At 43.7% G+C, this 18607-nt stretch overlaps 1 protein-coding gene across 1 annotated transcript; it reads right to left on the reverse strand.

Moving 5' to 3' along the window:
* Positions 1-1330: 1330 nt before the first annotated feature.
* Positions 1331-17836, reverse strand: TNFRSF1A (TNF receptor superfamily member 1A). Its single transcript, XM_053970161.1, has 10 exons — positions 17738-17836; positions 8399-8600; positions 7948-8076; positions 7501-7647; positions 5550-5631; positions 5154-5221; positions 4818-4940; positions 4444-4481; positions 3505-3664; positions 1331-2918 (listed from the first exon to the last, which is right to left on the reverse strand). Exons 1-10 carry the CDS (start codon positions 17774-17776, stop codon positions 2617-2619), a joined length of 1290 nt encoding a protein of 429 aa, XP_053826136.1. The 5' UTR covers positions 17777-17836; the 3' UTR covers positions 1331-2616.
* Positions 17837-18607: the final 771 nt, after the last annotated feature.

Consider the following 18607-nt stretch of genomic DNA (forward strand, 5'->3'; position numbering starts at 1 on the left):
CCCTTCAGATCCTGGAAGTTTGCTGGGAGGTCTCCACAGAAGCTTGTCCAGGATGAACAGACCCGATTTCCTCAGCCTGTCTTCGTACGGGAGGTGCCCCAGTCCTCTCATCAACGTCATGGCCTCCTCTGGACTTGCTCCAACTGTTCCATGTCCTCCCCCTGCTGCAGGACGGGAGCTGGACCCCACAGAGTTAAAATGTTCTATATGCAGGCATCATCACTTCAGCGCTAGATACTCAATGAGTAATGAAGACAAAGAAATGAAATTACATAAACAGTTGTGTTTTTCTGGTGGCTGCTCTGTCCATGCAGCAGCATGAGGAGCCTCCACTCCCATCGTCACATACATTCCCTACCCAAGTCACCTTTGTTACCTTGGAGTCTTCAGCTTTCTCTGAAACACCTCATAGCCATGGATTTCTGTAAAATGCCTACATGAAGCCACGGGCAACCAAGCAGTGGCCTGGGGCCTGCTGCTTGTGGCTTATCTTGTGCCACAGGCTTTGCAACACATGGATTTCAAATAATGTATTGAACAGTTTGAGATGGGGGGAAAAAACCCAAGGCTTAGACATCACACCTGGAAAAGATTTCTGAGAATTTCCCCACTTCAAGCACTTTCAATATACAGCATGTATTATTAATAATAATTATCATACTGTTGTGTTTGTTGAACATAAATTATGAAAGAAAATGTGTATTACAGTGAGCTTTGTACTGCCTCTGATTAAAAAACAACAACAACAACAACAATGTCATCCTCAATTAAAATAGGATGTAGGCATAGCAAAACAAAGCCTCAAACTGGGAATTAAAACTGACGTCGGTTCTTGGCTTTGTCACTGATGGTCAGGAACTTCCATGTTTCAAGTAGGAAACTTTCAAATAGAATAGGAGTAGTCCTTCCTTATTTAACATGGTGCTCTGGTTCCTCAGACAAAAACATATAAGATTAACATTAAAGTATAACCTATTATTATTTTATTTAAAGATATTTTCCTGTTTAAAAAGTCAGATACAAATCCAAATGACTCATTGTACATTGCTTAAAAATTCACTCTAAATATGCTGGCATTCATGTTCTTGAATATCTGAGAAGACTTGCAAGTGGATTTCATTGAAGTCTTACTTCCTGCCCACAGCTAGCTTCTTGTGATGTGACGTCAGCTAAGTTTTGCATACCAAAATACATAAAACTTGGGTTTAAAAAAAAAATACAAAAGACCACCAAGCCACCCACTCTGAACACTTCTGTAAGTTATTCCCCTTTCTCTGCCCCCAGCCACAGTCACAGAAAAGAGCTGATATGAGCAACACCACAACAGAGGTAAAAAAATTCACTTTAATTCAGAACATTTAGTGTATTTACAATAGAAAGTTCCTCTCTGGTCAAGGGATTAGAGACTGAAAAAAACATTTACAAACATGTGGACAACCTGCACCTGGTGCAGGCTAATTGAATTTTTCTACATCTAGTTCTCCCAGGGTAATTCTAGTAAGAAAGTGATGGGGAGAGCCTGGAGATGGTACCAAATGGCTCCCACAGCAATCACAGAACACAGTCCAGGAAGTAGTGTGAAGTTATTCAACAGTTGCTAAAATATCTATACAGACATGTACACAGCCCCATTTGCAGTTAGATTCATCGAATCTTCCATATGTAGATAAGTAGGTAGACACAAGCCTACCAGCCTGTGTGCAAGCACAGATGTACAGAGGTGCTCAGGCTACCTGTGCTCACGCATAGGTACCACCTCACCCAGGCAGATGCACACACTACTTGCCACCCTGCACTTGGACAAACACACAGGCAGGTGTTTTGTTAATGCTAACTTACATGGTTTCTAGATACAGGGGGGAAAAAAAAAATCAAAAAAAACCTTGAGGAAAAAAGCCCCAACCCTCTCATCTGACTCACTGGCTTGGAATCCTTACTCCTCTGGAACCTGAGGGACATGGTGTGGAAAGGATAATGTCCTCCTGTTTCTTGCAGAGAGAACCAGTTCTCAATCTCCAGGAGTCTTTTGCTACAGTGATAGCTACTAGTTGCTACCGGTTGACACCGAGAGAGGGCAATCCTCTCCTACTCCCAGAAATAAGGCACATCCTCCCACCACTTCCTCTGAGTCAGATTTAGCAATCAAAAGGCTGCAATATGAGCCACTTCAACTGGTTGATCTCACAGAAAAATAGATCTGCAAGAAGTGAGTGTTCAGACTTTAACATCTGAACAATAAGCTTAACGAAAGCACCCTACAAGTTTACCTACCACACGATGTGTGGAGCACCTGTTTCAGCAACAACTTGTCCATAGAAGCTGATCTATGACCAAGTCACTCAGAGCTCCTATTTGCATCTTGGTCAGAGTTCACACACCACTTCCTTTATGCGGTGCTTCCCCTCCTTGGGAAAGGAGGTGTTGCAGAGGTCTGCTGTGGCTTAAAGGTTGAACTACATGGTGGTTAAGAAGCAAACCTCAGCCTTCCTCCAGCATAACCTGCTGCTGTCTCCAACAAAACCAGCTGACAAGTGTTACAAAGATGGGGAGATACGGGGAAAGAAAGAGAGCTATGATCCCCTCTTAATAGTCAAAGGCAGCTAAAGCAGAAATAGATTAAAGATGGTTGTGGAGGCTGCAAGGTTGAGGAGAGTTCTGGTTTAGCAAAGTTTCTTGAACAGCGTCACTGCAGCCACTGAGCTCCATCTGGTTGAGAACACGGCTGATGTGCTCCACAGTGGCAGCACGGCCCATCTGCAGTTTCCACAGTCGGAGCATTTCATACTGGGCATCTCGCAGGCGCCGGTGCTCCAGCTCAATCCGCTCCAGGTCGTAGTCACTCAGGCCCAGGCGCCGCACAAACTCCTTCCACCGCGACGGCGGCACGTGATCCACCACAGTGTACAGAACAGCAGGGTCTGTGAATACAGAGGGAAAACCCTGAGCAGCAAGATTCTTTGACTTCAAGGAGAATGTCAGTAATCCAGGGCTGGAGGTTGCCTTGGAATCTTGCATTGCCCCCTCTTGTTCAAGTCTTCTCCAGTTCTCCAGAGTAATCACACAGACTCGTGTGATGTCCAGACTTGCTCTTATCCCTCAAAATGTAATGGAAATGTTTCCATATGCTCTTGTATAAGGTTATGAGCAGAGTCAAGCACATTTGCTTAGGGCCTTTCTGCCATACATTCTTGAAAAAGAATGAATTATTGAAATTATTCTGGGCCGCTACCCCAGAGGCATTAAGACTGACAGCATGTCAACACATATGACAATCCATTTTGCTGGGAGGGAAAAGGGACAACAGAAAGGCCTTGCACAGATATTTAGCATATACAGACTGACAGGCTCTGGGCATGCTTCTGCCTTTCTACTGTGCCATGCATGGGTATACATCCAGGTCACGTACACTGGGTAAGGTCTGTCCAGCATTCTTCTAGATGCATCTGCATAATTAGGTTCCTGTTTGACTGGGGAAGGAGAGAAGGATGGAGGAGTTTCACTTACTGTCTGGAAGCTGTGTCTTCCTGGCAGGTCTGACACAGTCTGGTAACTCGTGTGAACTCTGTGGCGGAGGCGTAGGTGATAGGGCTGCATTTAATGGCAATTCTGTTTCCTTCTGGGACTCAGGAAGAAGGGTGGAAATTTTATTTCTTTCTTCCTCAACCTGAAAGACACATTACATAGTCCAGAATCACCCACAGCAGCACAATACATCTGTCTCCTGCAAGTAACCACTAGCTTTATATGCTAAAATTTATCCAAGATAGGTGGGGAGTGGGTGTTGAGATTTTAATTCTTCTTATATGCCTTGTTTCAACAGAGTACACCAAACATTTCTTTCCAGCAGAACCCAAAGTGTTTTAACTTTCTTTTGGCACCACAAAACAGTAGTCCAGAAAAAAGTATTTCCTTACAAAATCAAGTAAGGCTGGTACCCAAAATCACCACCATTTTAGAAGCTCCACATGCCACCTTTCCCATCAGCCTCCTCTGTAAGGCTGTGGAAACCCCACCTCAGCTGCTGCCTGGGCCCTCTTATTTGCAGAGTTACCTTGGACCTGAGAGAATACTGTGAAGCAGCACTGAGAGGCTTGTGGAGTCGAGATCTGAAGTGAAGTGAAATTAATTAAATCCTCCAAGCTTGAGGTACACAGAGAGAAAAGGGGATTAAGAACCAACTATCTGAACAAAATGCATCCAGAAAAAAAAGGAGGGAAAAAAAAAAGCCAGGAGTTTGAAAAGCATCCTCTAGAAGAGGGAAAGTAAGGTGTTACTGGCTCCACCCTCTACAGGAAATGACTTCTGAGTTAAACAACCCTATTACTCAGCTCACTTGAAAATACAGGGCCGGAAAACAGCTCATGGGGAGAAATATTACTCCAGATCCCAGGATAACATATCTGAAAGTGGAAGGTAAGCTCTTATACCTATCATCTTGCTCACCTCTGATACCGTCTCCTTGGGTGTCTGTGGCAAAGAAACTTCAAAGAAAGAAAAAAAAAAAAAAGAAAGCAGAAATTATTTTCACTTCTTCTTATCCCAGAGAAAACAGGAAAGCAGCTACTCATAATCCTACCCTCAAAAATGTTTTATAGCAAAATACACATCCCAGAAATAAGCTCACGTGCACATCCAGTCACAGCTACGGGCCTGGATGTGGAACTGCAACAAGAGCCTTGGCTATTTAGTTCTTGTGCTACTCTGGCCTTGCAGCAGAGCAAAGTAAGGGGATCCTACTTTGTCCCTCACACACACAAAACCACACAGAAATCAGTGTCTATCCCAATCCATATGACTGCACATGCCACTGTACTCACCACAGGAGTAGAAAGATGACACTATCTTATCTTTCTGGACCAGCTTCCCTACTTTACGTGCAAGGCAGAGGAGGAAGATAACTCCAAATATTGCAACAAGGGTGCCAAGTACAAGGTTTCCATCTGGACAAAAGGAAGAGAGCCAATGCATGAGTGACTAAGAAAAGAGGAGGTAAGTGCTAGAGGAAGAACAGCAAGTGAAGATTTGCAAATGGTAGGGAGAAAAAGGATAATGGTTTGACAAACTGGAAAATATAACCCTTTACAAAAGGCATTAAGAGAACAACACCCCACAATGAAAAGATTCCACTGCCCTTCAGTCCCCTGAGCACTCACTCAGCCCAGATGAAGTCGGTGAGGTAGTGACTGGGCTAGGACACAGCAAGCAGTCTTCTCCAGTGCAGCTGAAAGGGCGAATCAGAGAGGTGAGCACACCTGCAATGAAACTCTAGCCATTTCCAACCACCCTAATTAACAGACAAGTCAAGGTGAGCCTGCAAAGCAGAGCAATGCAGTGTGACTAGTGACTTTGGGCTCTTAGTGGGCTCTTAGTGGGCTGATGGAGGAGACTCTGGGTGGCAGAGGTGAAGACCTACTTGCCCCAGAAAGGCAATTAGAATATTGTAAAGTTATGTCTAGATAGAAAGAGTCATGTGAAGAATTTCCTCCCGCTGTGGAGCTCCTGCTGTCTCTCCTACTTAGTTGTGGGGCATACAGAGTAAAAAAGCTCACCTGTTGCAAGGCTTGCAAATATTACTACGTGACAGGAAGAATTGAGGCTTACACCTACAAATGGCATCTTTGTTCTTTGAACCTGTAGAGGAAAAAAACAGAAACGGTTGCCATAATCTCGACAAAGACAAAAACAAAGGGAAAAAAATCCACTCCAAGATGGATGAGAGATTATCCTTTTTTAAGCCTGGAAAACTGCTACTGAAGAAGAGATAAAGGATTTGATCTACGTATAAAAACAGAGTTGGGGGAGGATAAAAGTAATAAAAATAAGAGTGCCACTGTCCTGAAGGTGGGCACCTCTGGAGAGGCTTGGAAAGGGACTATAATTACAGAGCAGCTGGAATTAGTGTATGTGCAAAAAGCAGTAAAAGTCACTCAAGTTCAAGCATGACAGGAAGGGGAAACCACATTAGTCAGGCCAAGATGAGGGAGAAGTGGTCCCTGAGCAGCTGGGACTGGTGAGGAAGTCAGTTCGGGGCAGGGAGAAATCACTGCAAGTCATGGGACACATAAGCAGTCTTCTGATGTCATGAGTGGAAGGGGTAAGAAATGAAAGAACTATCACTTCTAAGCAAGTCATAGGAGAGAGCCTGAGTAAAACAGGTGTGGGGAGGAGCAGGGAAGAACAGTGATGGAAGGACATTAAATTGCATGAGAGGAGGAGAAAATGTACTATAACAAGGAGCATGCATTCTGTGACAAGTGAGGGATGGGAATGAAACAGTTCTACATCAGCCAAGAGGGAAGGAAACTGCTCAAGGACAGTGTGCAATCATGACCCTTGAGGAGAGGCTTAAGCGTGGAAACTGTGACAAGACGATTGAGCACTAGAGGGAACACATTCACCAGTGAGACAGCAAACCTCACACTGGGCAGGGTAAGAGATGGGAAAGGGATCAGGAGCAGCACAGTTTGCAAAGAAGAGAGGATGGCTTTAAGACAAGGTAAGATGTGGGAGCAGCTGGACTGGAAGCATGGGCCAGCTGGATAATTAAAGAACAATGACTAAATTACTTATAATTGTGTCTTTGATACAGATCATGACCAGCTGAATAAGATGTTGAGAGGAGAATGTGTGTCCTTGGGTTGGAAGACAGCTACAAAGGAATATATGTAAGTGCAGATTTGGAAGACCAGTCGGTGTGTGAATGGGCACGGATGTGTGATGTCTTGTTCGGCCGCACAGTCAGATCCACCGGTGCAACCTTATAAAACAGCTAATCAAGGAAATAAAGCCAGTTCGTGTTGCATCCAATACTGACTCGTGACTTCTCAGTCGGCACATCAAAGGAAGACATTTAAGGGACATGGAAAGAATTAGACTACAGACGGCAGTGTTTGTTTAAGGTCTCTGATTCCTGACCTTGGGACAGCTAACACGAGTACTTTTCCCAGACAGCAGCATCATCCCAAGGTAATGCCTAATGCCACTGGGTATAGTTCAGCATTACTAGCAGCTCTTTACTTTAGAACACTTCACAGAACACTGTGGTTGCTCAGCAATTGACTGACAAGCAGTTCAGCTAAGGACAAGGGCCAGAGGTGCTTTCATCCATCATACTCAAAGTGTTTCCAGCAGTTGGTAGGGGAAATGCAGTGAGCATCAGGAGAAAGACAAACAAGGAAGGCAAGGGGAAACCCACTCTAGAACATAAAGACCTTGCTTCAGGACAGGCAAGGCAGAGGCACCAAAATTAAGTAGAAAGCAGCTCCTCTCAACAGCCAAAACCAAGAAACAGTTCAAGAACAAAAGAAAGCAGCTATGACAGGAAACAGGGATTGATGCCAGAGCAGGTAAAATATAGCAGTCTTTCTGGGGAAAAAGGGCAGACAAACACCAGAGCTGTTCCAAAACTACCATCCTTTCAGTGCAAGGCACTGCAGCGTATCAGAAAGTCTACCCTACTACAGTACATCTGCACTGGAGCCATATCCATGCCATACTCACAGCTGGCAATAATCCCATCGGCACACGAGCTGCAGTTCCTACACCGGAAGTATTCAGAATCAGAATCAATCCGATACTGATTCTTCTGACAGCCACAAACAGTATCTTGCTTTGGGGTGCAGGGGGTCTCTACTATCTGCTGGAGTGCTGAGGAAAGAAAGGAGATATTATTACTCCAGCCTCTTCTTTCACCTTCAACTGAGAGCACTGTTATAGGTATTGTTATCCCCTAATTTTCACAGAAAAAGGCCAGAAAGGCCTGCAAACTGTATCTCAGACTGTTCCAGTTTGGTAACCCTTATTCCTGCTGTCCCCAGTCCATCCCCATACACTGTCTTACCCATTCAACTGCTTCGTTTTCCAAGCTCCTTTGCTCACCTTGCCATTCCCTCCAGCTTTCATCCACCCCCATTTTCCTCAGATCCTGCAGACCTCACAGTAACTCACCTGTACGGCAGCGTTTGCACTGGAAGCATTTAGACATGGTGTTATCAATAGCTGTGAATGTGCCATTGGCGCACGGAAGACAGACAGTTGCCTGGTCAGGCCCATCACAGTCTTTTGCCTTGTAGGTACCTGCAAGAAAATCTCTTAACAGAGCTCTGACAGGAAGGCAAATGCATTGGCGTAGGGAGGACAGGAGTCACTGGTTCCTCAAAGAAACCCTGGAGCTGATGCCATAAAGACCAAGTACGCTTCCTCTCACCAGTGTGAGAGGAAGCCCGTAAGAGGAGAAAAGGAATAAGAATAAATAAAAGGAGTAAGAATTCATCTGGGTAGGGATAGGTACCAAGCAAAGGGAGAGCTGATTAACTGTATGAGAGAGACAGTTGGAGAGTGCAGGACCGGGAAATGCCTCCCAGGTGAAAGTCACTGCTACTGTATTTATTTTGTGTACCTGCATGACACCTCATGCAGCAATGGGTCTTTCTGGGGTGTAGGTATTGTCCCAGTTGACAGTGCATCTGTTTCTTTTCTCTCCTCAAAGGGTTAGAGGGGTCTCTTCCATCCAAAGCTACCCGACGGACTTGCAGTCTATATGGCACTGGAGTAATTTCTACAGATTCCTTTGTCAACACACAGACAAATATTAGAATAACCTGTAAATAGAGAGGGAGGGAGGGAGAGGAGAGAAACAAGGCGAGAAAACATTATATCCTCCTGCAGACTGCACCCCTGATTTCAGCACTTAGAATAACATCACATCATGAGTTCAGTTTACTTGGCTAATTCTGGTAATGGGACCCTCCACTGGCAAATGTGTCTGGGGAGATGATTTACAAAAATAAACCCCAAAAAACCAATGCCTGCCATCTGTGATATTAATATACCATTCAATGACCTCTACAGCAAACTGGTTGTATATAAAACAAATATTTTATACATGGAATGCCCTGAAAATGCTGTAGCTTGCATAAAAGTTACACAAGAGCAAAGAAATGTTTTTATTAAGGAAGGCAGTAAGGCTGTCCATGTAGAAACAGTTCACAGAGAAGAATGCATCCAGTACTTGTAGTTCCACTGAATAAATACACAAGATGGGAAGTTTGGAATAAGATGGCAAAAGAGGATCTCACTGCCTGCTAAGTACAGGAAATCTTCCAAAACGCCTCCTGAGCAAGCCAGACCTAGAAACATGGGAAAGTTAGGTTTTTTATTTCTCCCCGTATCAAATGTACATTCTTCCTCTTAAACTGCAGCTGTTAGCAATCAGCCCATGCAGTTCAACACAAAAATGAGCAGTTTCTTCTTTTGTTAACACCATTGAGATTTGATTTCTATTCTTCCCCTTGAAAGTTACTGTTATCATGCCAGTCTTAACAGTAATATTAGGATTGGCATGACTGCCATATGACTGTAAGAGAGGGTGACTTTGTACACCCACACACACATGAACCAAAGGTTAAAAGCACAGCCTGTACCAATAATGAAGGATGCCGTTCCCTGGACACTGTTTTCAGGACACTATTCCCAGCACTGAAATTGAGAAATATACTGTTTATGTAATGGCCAAAAGGTCTCTACTCTGGTAAGAGGACAGCAGAAATGATTCATCAGCAAAAGATCCTGTACCAGAAGGATGGTAACAAGATTGCAGCATATCACAAACACAACTCCTTTGCCTGTTGGGCCTCAGGCCTGGATTTCAAACATTCAGATAGAGAAAAAACAAACAACAACAAAAAGGTTAAAAAACCCCAACAAAACAAAACCAGGTCAAAACTTGGTCCAAGATTTATGAAACTTGAAGTCAGCAAGTTTCTACAGCAAAGACCCATCCCATATCAACCAGTGACTCCTGAAGAATATGAAAGATTTGTTGAAAAACCACTTTATAGTACCATGAAGAAGTCCAGCAGCATGATGAAGACTTGACAACCTGCATCCCTTGTCATCCTCTTTGCACACAAATGACACTGTCTGGACATCCATGTCTTAATGCTTCTGAGTATGTTACAGATGTATCAATGAACTCGATGCATCAGATCATGTGAATGATGAAAATCAACTAATTTTTTTTGCAAATGAACACTGCCCTGCCAATATAATCTCACACAAAGTTTTACTGCACTACCTTCCCTCTAATTGTAATGTTTTCCGAGCTTGTTTTTCTGAAAGTGGTTTTTTTTTTGAAGATGCCCAGAAGTACAAGTACAGCTTCAGAGTTGGTTTTTTTTTCCTTTTTTTGCTTTTTCAGCTTAGGAGAGTTATAGCAAAAACAAAGTAAACCAATAAAGGTAAACCACAGTCTTGATACCAATTTTATGGTATCAAGCTTACCAAAAGATATGTAGAATGAAATGATTATGACAGCCCTACACTATCCTGTTTCTCTTTCAGAGTTAAAGCCTTGGGGGAGAAAGGTACATACCTAAAAGCAACTTAAAACCTCAAGAAGGATGGAGTTCACAACTCTGACAAAATTAAAATGTTTTTCAGAGAGCTCTGACCTATTCAATAGACCAGATGCTAAAAGGGTGAACAGGAAAAAAAAGAACCACATATTTAAATAGATATCATTTCAGACTTCATTAGTTGACCACAGAATAATTGTAAGCACTCCAACAACTGCTCGGCGGAACTAAAAATAGTTTCAGCAGCTGACACTACAAGATTTATTGCTTGCAGGAAAATGGATAAAAAAATCTTTCACATAGATGGTCTGACACACAGTAACAATAAAAACATTCTGATTCACTGTTGCCCTGTTCTTTTAAAAGTTTTAAAGTTCTTTTAAAAGTTTTCTATGCCTCCTGATGTTTACATATTTCTACTAGAGTTTCTCACGCACTGTCATGTAAATAATAATTTACATTCTTCTTTGTGGGAAGAGAAAATTGATAGACTGTTAGTTTAGCCAGTGTGGTTGGAGAGGTAGCAATTTCATCCTCCAATCCACTGTCACTTTTAAAATTCTATATTGCGAAGTTAGAAATAAAACTTGCTTCCTTTTACTCTTTTACATCTTGAGTAAATACACGAGTTATTTTGTGTCGTAGTGCGACAATTCACTAGCTAGTGATTAATCCCCTGATATAAAAACATAAACAGTCAGCCTGTAAGTCACACAAGTCAGCAATAGAAAGAAGATAAAAACATCAAAGATTAAGCCAAAAATACAGAGAAAATTGGTCAGATACACCTTCAAAGCCAAAAGAAAACAGAAGTGTTTTTAATTTTTCAGATTAAGTGAAACCATGTCTGTAAATGTCATCAAAGCGGAGTTAACACATTACGGAGTTATGGACCACAATCTGAAGAACAGAGAGTCACACACCATGAGTGACTCACACCCCAGTGACTAGGCCATCCAGCAAAATCACTCGCATGATGGAAAAAAACCCAAAACACCACCATCTTAAGCAGATCCCCAAGCCATTCAGCAATACACTGATTTATACCAATGAACAGCTTCATCAAAATCAGGCAATACATGAAATTAGAACAGTCTGTTCTGTTTCAGTTGGAAGGCACATAACTCATGGTATATGAACTGTAACAACCGTATTACAACACGGACTACAGAACTGATCAAAATCTTCAGCAAAACTAGCCTAAGAGAATATGATGGTGACCACATGGCAACCACTTGGTAGTTAAGGAGTGACCCAATGAAGAGTGAAGAGACTCCATATAATAGTGCTTTTTGATCCAGACTGTTGCTTGAGGGATAGGGAGTTCAGATCATAAGGGATTTCTTTGCTGGGGATCTCTCTTTTGAGGCACCTATCTTAAGCTACCATGTAACACAGCTGATTTGTACCAACAAATCTGTCTGATGGAGATGAGAGCCTGATTCAAAAAAATTCAGAGCAGTCTCCCTCCTCTGGACACATTCAAGGGCCTTCAAATCCTTAAATTGTGAGGCTCTGAACTGCTGCCAGCATTCCAGGTGAGGTCGCACCAGCGCCAAGCACAGTGGATGATCCCCCGTGCCCTCTGTGCTCTGTGTTTGATGCCCCCAGGACACGGCTCCTGCCCTCTGGGCTGCCCGGGCACACCTGCCCACCTGCACCCCCAGGGTACTCCATGCAGTTTAGATTTGTGCCTGGAAGTAACTCTGTCCCCAGATTCAGGATCCAGCATTTGGACTTGCTCAATTTCATTCTAGTCATTGCTCAATGCTCCAATTTATCTAGAATAAATACATTGAACAGAACTGGCCCTGGAATTGAGCCCTGAGGAACACAGCTGGTGATCAGTCGCCAGCCAGATTTAGCTCCGTTTACCAAGCACTGAAGCCTCAAGTCATTGATAAGTGTTTGCCAAGGCAAACTTTAGAGGTCTTCTGCAAGTGAAATAAGCTGAATTTCCATTGTTAGATGTACAGCACACTCCACTTGCCAAGATAAAAAAAAACAGTACCCACTAAGCAACTTCACAGAGACAATGTGCATTACCTAAGCCAAGTGATAACTCAAACCATGTGCGATGCACACAACTGATTCACACCTACTCAGTCATTTCAGTCAGCAGGGACTACCCAAGGAAAACAGAGTCAGCAGAAACTCGAGGGTTTACTTATGAAACTGCTGCTGGAATAAACAAAATATGGCAGAATGCTGCTTCCTTAAAACATTCCACCCCGTTGGGTGACAGCTGTGTTCCCTGCACATTCTCCTCACCCATAAGGCAACCCTAGTTCCTTCCCATGCCTCATGCCAACACTTACTGCCCAGCACTTTACCTACAATGAAAAAAGACACAGCACAATGCCAAAAGCTCTTTTATGCAACGTTTTGACAGCTGAGACAGGAGTTAGGAGCCTTTCAACAATTTTCACACTCAAATATTCTTGAATTACTGCCACCACTACAATTTACACCCTTGTTCCTGCTTCTGCCTCACCAGGCCATGCACAGAGAACTGCAAGTGAGGTGATGTCCCACCAGAGTAAGGCAAAGGAAGAAAGGAAGGGCAAAGATGAAAGTGAGGAACAGAGCAAGATGCCAGAAAGACAGATGAGAGGGTAGAAATAAGGGACGCTTGAGAGCCATGTTCTCAGGACAAGGGGACATAAAGCACAGTACCTGAAACAGAAGGACTGCATAGGGAGTGCAGCATGTCAGGGCTGCTCCATAGTATCACCTCAGGAGGCTGGGAAATATCAAATTACTCAGCATGAACACAGGCCATTTTGCTATCTTTAATACTGTTGCTTCAATATTTCTTGAGAAAACAGTACACCATACTAGTAGTTATAACTGTCTATATTGTGTTGTAAATAATTATGAATTAAGTCTTTTACTCTCAGCATTATCATCATCAATGAAATCAGTATCTTATTCATATAAATATATTTAGTTTGTCATCCTTAATCCTCATGGACCAAGTTGCACAAAAATTCCATTGTAATAACTTAATCAACCGCTTCTCTCATAAAAGGCTTCCATTTTGCAAATTCCATTTTTAAACTAATTAACTATCACCTACGTGCAAATAAGAGGCATTATGAGTCATTCAAGTGTTTCAAAGTATTTTGTAACAGCAAGTTACCCTGGCTTAAGAATCCAGCATGATACATGCCCCATGCACAAGTATTTTACATATAAATCATCTGTCAGCCATTTTAATGAGTCATTAAAAATTAGTCAGCTTGGAGGCTTGGATGAAAACCAGTATCTTGCACAGACTAATAAGCTACCAAAGAAATCAGAGTACAGGACTTACTCTTATGTTCTTTGTCTGGTTCAGCCATTTCCAAAAGCTCTTTGAGGTTCACATTTGTTTTAGTTTGCAATACAAAGATGAAAGGGAAACCAGAACTTCTGCTTTACACATTGAGAAGTGTGCATTAAAGCAACATTTACAGGAAGCTTTTGTCATTGCTCACTAAAATCTGGAAAGGACAAAAGAAGGCTACAAGAACTACTATAATAAATAATCCTTCATTTTATGAAGGTCAGATGAAAGAATGCTGAATTTCAGGCCTTGTCTAAATTCAGGAGACTAGTAATAGCTTTGATCAAATGAAGAAAGGCCTTAGAAATCTTAACTTAGAAACTGAAAGAAAATAGTGATTATCTATAAAGATTGTGGACTTCATATCATAAAATATCATAAAGTATATAATAAGCTAAAAGGCTTTATTTCATGTTAGTAAAGATTAAGAAAATAATGGAGAAGTCAGCTGGTGATAATAACCATAAGAAAATTTCTTTAGAAGCTTTCCCTCCAAGGACACTGTGGTGGACAATGGGTCAGAGTGCCACGTTCACTGACCCTCAACATCCCAGCACTTTGCCTGCCTGTGTTCAGAGCTGAGTTCCACTGTGCTGCTGTACAGCCTCACATCAGAGCACTGATGGAGCAGGAGCCATGGGAAGGCTCAGGGGGTCCTTACTTTTCCATCCTGAAATGATTTTCAGCTGGGCATGAGCCCTCAGCCCCAGCTTGTGCTCCTTGTCAGTGACTCACTAGGTGAATTTTTAAGTCAGGTAACTGTCAAATGCCAAGTCCTACTCAGATATATTCCTGTTTGGTTTAATAGGAAAATGTAGTGACATTGCTTTGAGATGTGCTTTCCACTGTCAGGTTCCTAAGAGCATAACACAAAATAATGTTTTAGCAAAGGATATGTTTTAGCAAAGGAAGCACTCAGCTATCCAGGGATTACGGAAGAGAACACAAGGCATCTGCCCCAAATACAAACAAAGCTTCTTTGTGATGACTAAAGAAAATGGGTAAGAAAGAGCTAAATGACAACAGTGAGTTTAACACAAAAAATACTGCTAATGCAGAAAATTGATTATTTAATGAAAAGGGAAAGGCATCCAGACTGACAGGACTGGTTATTTGTGAGAACAAAAATTGCCACGTAAATGTACTTAGCACAGACTCTAATATAAGCGTTTCATTTGGCTAGAAGTAGTTAGTCCTAAAAATAGATATTAAAACTAGATTAATAAGCAGTAAAAGTTCAATTAATCTTATTGGAGAAAACAATCAGAAATGCAATAAAATGCTATGAATTATTAGGAAAGGATTTGAGAGCAAAACCAAGAGTGTTGTTATGACAGTATATAAAGGATTGAATCTAGTTCTGGTCCCCAATCTTAACTATATAAATTAACTCAGATATAATACAAAGAAAAGTAAAAAGGATCATCATTGGTACAGACTCACTACCACAAAGGGAATGATAAAATATACCAGTCTATAAAAGAGAAACCTGAGCCAAGGATACTGTAGCAGGCTCAAAGCCATGAATGCCAAAGAGAAGATGAACTGGGATGAGTGTTCTCTGTCTCCTCCAATACAAGAACTAAGAGACATCACATAAGACAAGCAGCAGAGTGGTTCAAAACAAACACAGGGAGGTACTTTTAAAGCCAACATGTAGTTGAGGTGTGGGACTCCATGAGAGAGTGCTGACTCTGCCAGAAACCTGTCCTGGTTCCAAAACTGATCACCACACCCATAGCAGAAGGAAAAAAAAAAAAACCATAGTCACGGATCCAAAATATGAAGACGCCATTTCAGCTTGGAAATTCCTAAAGTCCCAGACCACTGGAAGCCAGGAAAGTATTATTTTTCATTGCTGTACACTTGCCCTGCTCTAAAACCCTTGGCAGACACCTGTGACTGGTCACTACTGGAAACAGGCTGGTGGCCCAACAGCTCTTTCTTACAATGCACTTGGTGGCCTGGTTTTCAATTTTTATATAATGTAGCTTTTAACTTCAAAATTATAGTTTCTCCCTTTACTTTGAAAAGAAATCAGTGCCAGAAGTACCCTTATGGCTATTTTGTCTTTTTTCTTCATAAAACAGAATTTTCTTTAATAAATGAAACTTCCATTATATATACAATATTTTTTTTCTTTTAATGAGACAAAAAACACCCTGGCCTCAGTGAAGACAGATGCAATTTTGTCCACTGTAAAAGTTAGAAGTGCATGGGGAAAACACAGAGCACCTGAAAATGAGTTTAAGGACAGGCAGAAAGAGTGAATGCATGGAAACAGGTTACGGGAAATTTTGAAGAATCACAGGAAACATACAAGTATCAGAAGAATAGAAGGGAGGCATCAGGGGGCCAAGAAAGGCTATGAGGGCAAACAGGATGATATGCAACGTAAATGACAGATGGATGAGCAAGCAACAGAGTTAGAGTGAGACCTGTAATTCTGGGGGGGAAAAAATAACATGATTTTATTGAAAATATAAACATTATCTATAGAGAGTAGAGTGTTATTGACAACTTGTAATGACATGCAAATAGGAAGGGGAAATTGAATGAATAATATCACATATAGTATCTGATTTACACCAAAATGTGTGCACCTCTATTCTTAACCCAGAAATACACTTTTCAGGTTTGCTATCTGCTTTGAAATCTGTCCATAAGTCAACAGTTTACATGTCCTATCTAGGTACCAAGATGGTAAGTGATCCACAGCTATAGTCAAGGAACTCTTTCTCCTCAGTTTTAGGTGTGTTGTCCTATAACTGCTAGCTTTAAGTCTACTACCAGGGTTTCAAACCTTTCAAGTGGTAAAAAAACCCCCAAGACCAAATCCTAACCCTTCTGGAAGGTAACTTTGCACACATTGCAACTTTCTGGCCACAAATTAACAACTACGCCAGCTTTACAAGTCCAGTGCAGCCAAGTGCAAGTGTGCATTACTAGGATGCTCAGGTATTTAAGGATAAACAGTTTGACCTCATAACCTCTACAGAAGAATTTATAGCCATGTCATGATGCTGAGTGACACCACTCCACTGTCCCACCTTTAGCACACATTCTGCTGATACTGGATACGTGACTTGCCATTCACATCTGGCAATCAGGTTATTCATAAAACTCTCCGATATCTTTTACAACTTTTTCGCCCACGAAATCACAGCGGGCAGCTTAAAAGTCTTGCCCTACGAAGCCCGGGAAGGCTAAAGAAGATCTACCGGCAAAGCTGAACTTGCTTTTATACAAATCCCGTGGTTTGGGGCGTAGTTACAACCCTCTGATCTTTGTTCAAACGCCCGCAGAGTGGCATTTGTGTGCGCCCGGCTGCACAGCAAAGCGGGGGCGGCTCATCCCCGGCCCCCGCACAGCGGCGGAGGGAGCGGGGCGGCTCCGATCCCGGCCCAGGCGGCTCGGTGCCCCGGCGAGCCGCGCTGCCCGGACCGCCCCGCGCGTTAACGGCCGCGCCGCGGGCTTCAGGGAATCCACCGCCGTTCCTGTAAGCCCAGACGCCTTTTCACTGAGTCAGGGATAAATCCCGGGAACGGCGCCAGAGAACTCGGTGCCCAGCGGAGGGCGGGGAGCGGAGGGAGGGAGGCGGCGAGCACGGCGGTGCCGCTGCCCGGCTGCCCCGCGGGCACCCGGCGGATGGCGCGGCTCGGCTGCCCGACCCGCTACCGCCGCTCCTGCCGCCCCGGCGCCGGCACCAGCCTCCCTTGCGACGACGACCGCCCGCCTCGCCCTCCCGCAGACTCCCCGAGCCCTGCCCCCCCGCTGCCCGCCCCGGCATGGGGCTGCCGAGAAAGGAGCCCCAGCGTCCCGGAGAGGGCGAGCAGAAAGCGGGCTGTGCGCAGCCCGGCAGCGATGGGGAGCCCGACGTTGGCCAGGAGAGTCGAAGAGCGCCCGGGCCCGAAAGCTCGACGGCGGACACCGCTCTGCCGACCCGCAGCGAGCTGCGGATCCGCGGGACCGGAGCTGTCGCCGGGCGAGGCGGTATCCCGCCGGCGCACGTTCCCGCTCCGTCGGGAGCGACGAAGTCCCCGCCGTGACTTACCGTCCCCAGCGAGTTGCGGGGCAGCGCCGAGCCGCGCATGGCTCCGCGGCCCGCTACATCCCCGTGGCAGCGTCCCTCACGCCCAGAGGAAGCCGCCCCAGCCCTACCCAGCGCCGGCCGGAGCAGCGCGGAGAGTGACTACCCCGTCTCCAACTTCCTGGCAGCGGCAGCAGGAAAGAGAGCGGCGAGCGGGAGGCGGCCCGGAGCCGCGCCGAGCCCCGCCCGCCCTCCGCCGCGCGAGGACCGGCGTCGGCAGTATTCCTTAAAAACCCAGATGGACAAGCTGAAGAAAAGCAACGGATGGTGCATCAAGTGGCTAAAGCTGCTAGAAAACACACGAGAAAGGAGTCAGAGGAGGTCTGCTCAAATCTGAAAAGTTCTTGACGCAGGAGTATTTTACGCTTCAGCTGTACTTTCCACGTGAAAATTAACCATGTACTTGTAAGAAAAAGACTTTTTGCATCTTAACTGCCTTAATTTTAAAGAAAGGCATTTTGCAGCCACGATCTGTGTTTTTAGAGTCTTTATGACCATCCTGTAGTTTTAAATTTAAAGCACATGTTTTCTTGCATGCTCCAATGACCCAGCTGTAGAGATGGTGCAAATATAAGCAAAACCAACATGACATTCTGTGTAAGCCCTGCTTCATTTAATATATCCTCTTAGCATGTTTGAAAAACATGCTATACACTAGGAATAAGTGGCTAAATGATAAAGAACTCTCCTTCATTTGTTGCCCATTTAGACTTCCCCTTGCTTTCTGGAATTGTCTCTATACTCCAGTAAAAGACATTAATCAAGCTACTAAACATTGTTTTGGAAGAATTTGCCTATTTCAGTACAAACTGGGTACAATTCACTCCATGGACT

Source organism: Vidua macroura, chromosome 2 (assembly GCF_024509145.1).
Source record: "Vidua macroura isolate BioBank_ID:100142 chromosome 2, ASM2450914v1, whole genome shotgun sequence".
Classification (NCBI taxonomy): Eukaryota; Metazoa; Chordata; class Aves; order Passeriformes; family Viduidae; genus Vidua; species Vidua macroura.

Excerpts from the sequence above, each read along its gene's own strand:
- TNFRSF1A (XM_053970161.1), bottom strand. The coding sequence starts at position 17,776 with ATGCGCGGCTCGGCGCTGCCCCGCAACTCGCTGGGGACG. Across the intron at positions 5,222-5,549 it reads ATTTGCAAGCCTTGCAACAG|CTGCACTGGAGAAGACTGCT; the intron begins GTGAGCTTTTTT and ends TCGCCCTTTCAG. Across the intron at positions 3,665-4,443 it reads CCAAGGAGACGGTATCAGAG|GTTGAGGAAGAAAGAAATAA; the intron begins GTGAGCAAGATG and ends TGTGTCTTTCAG.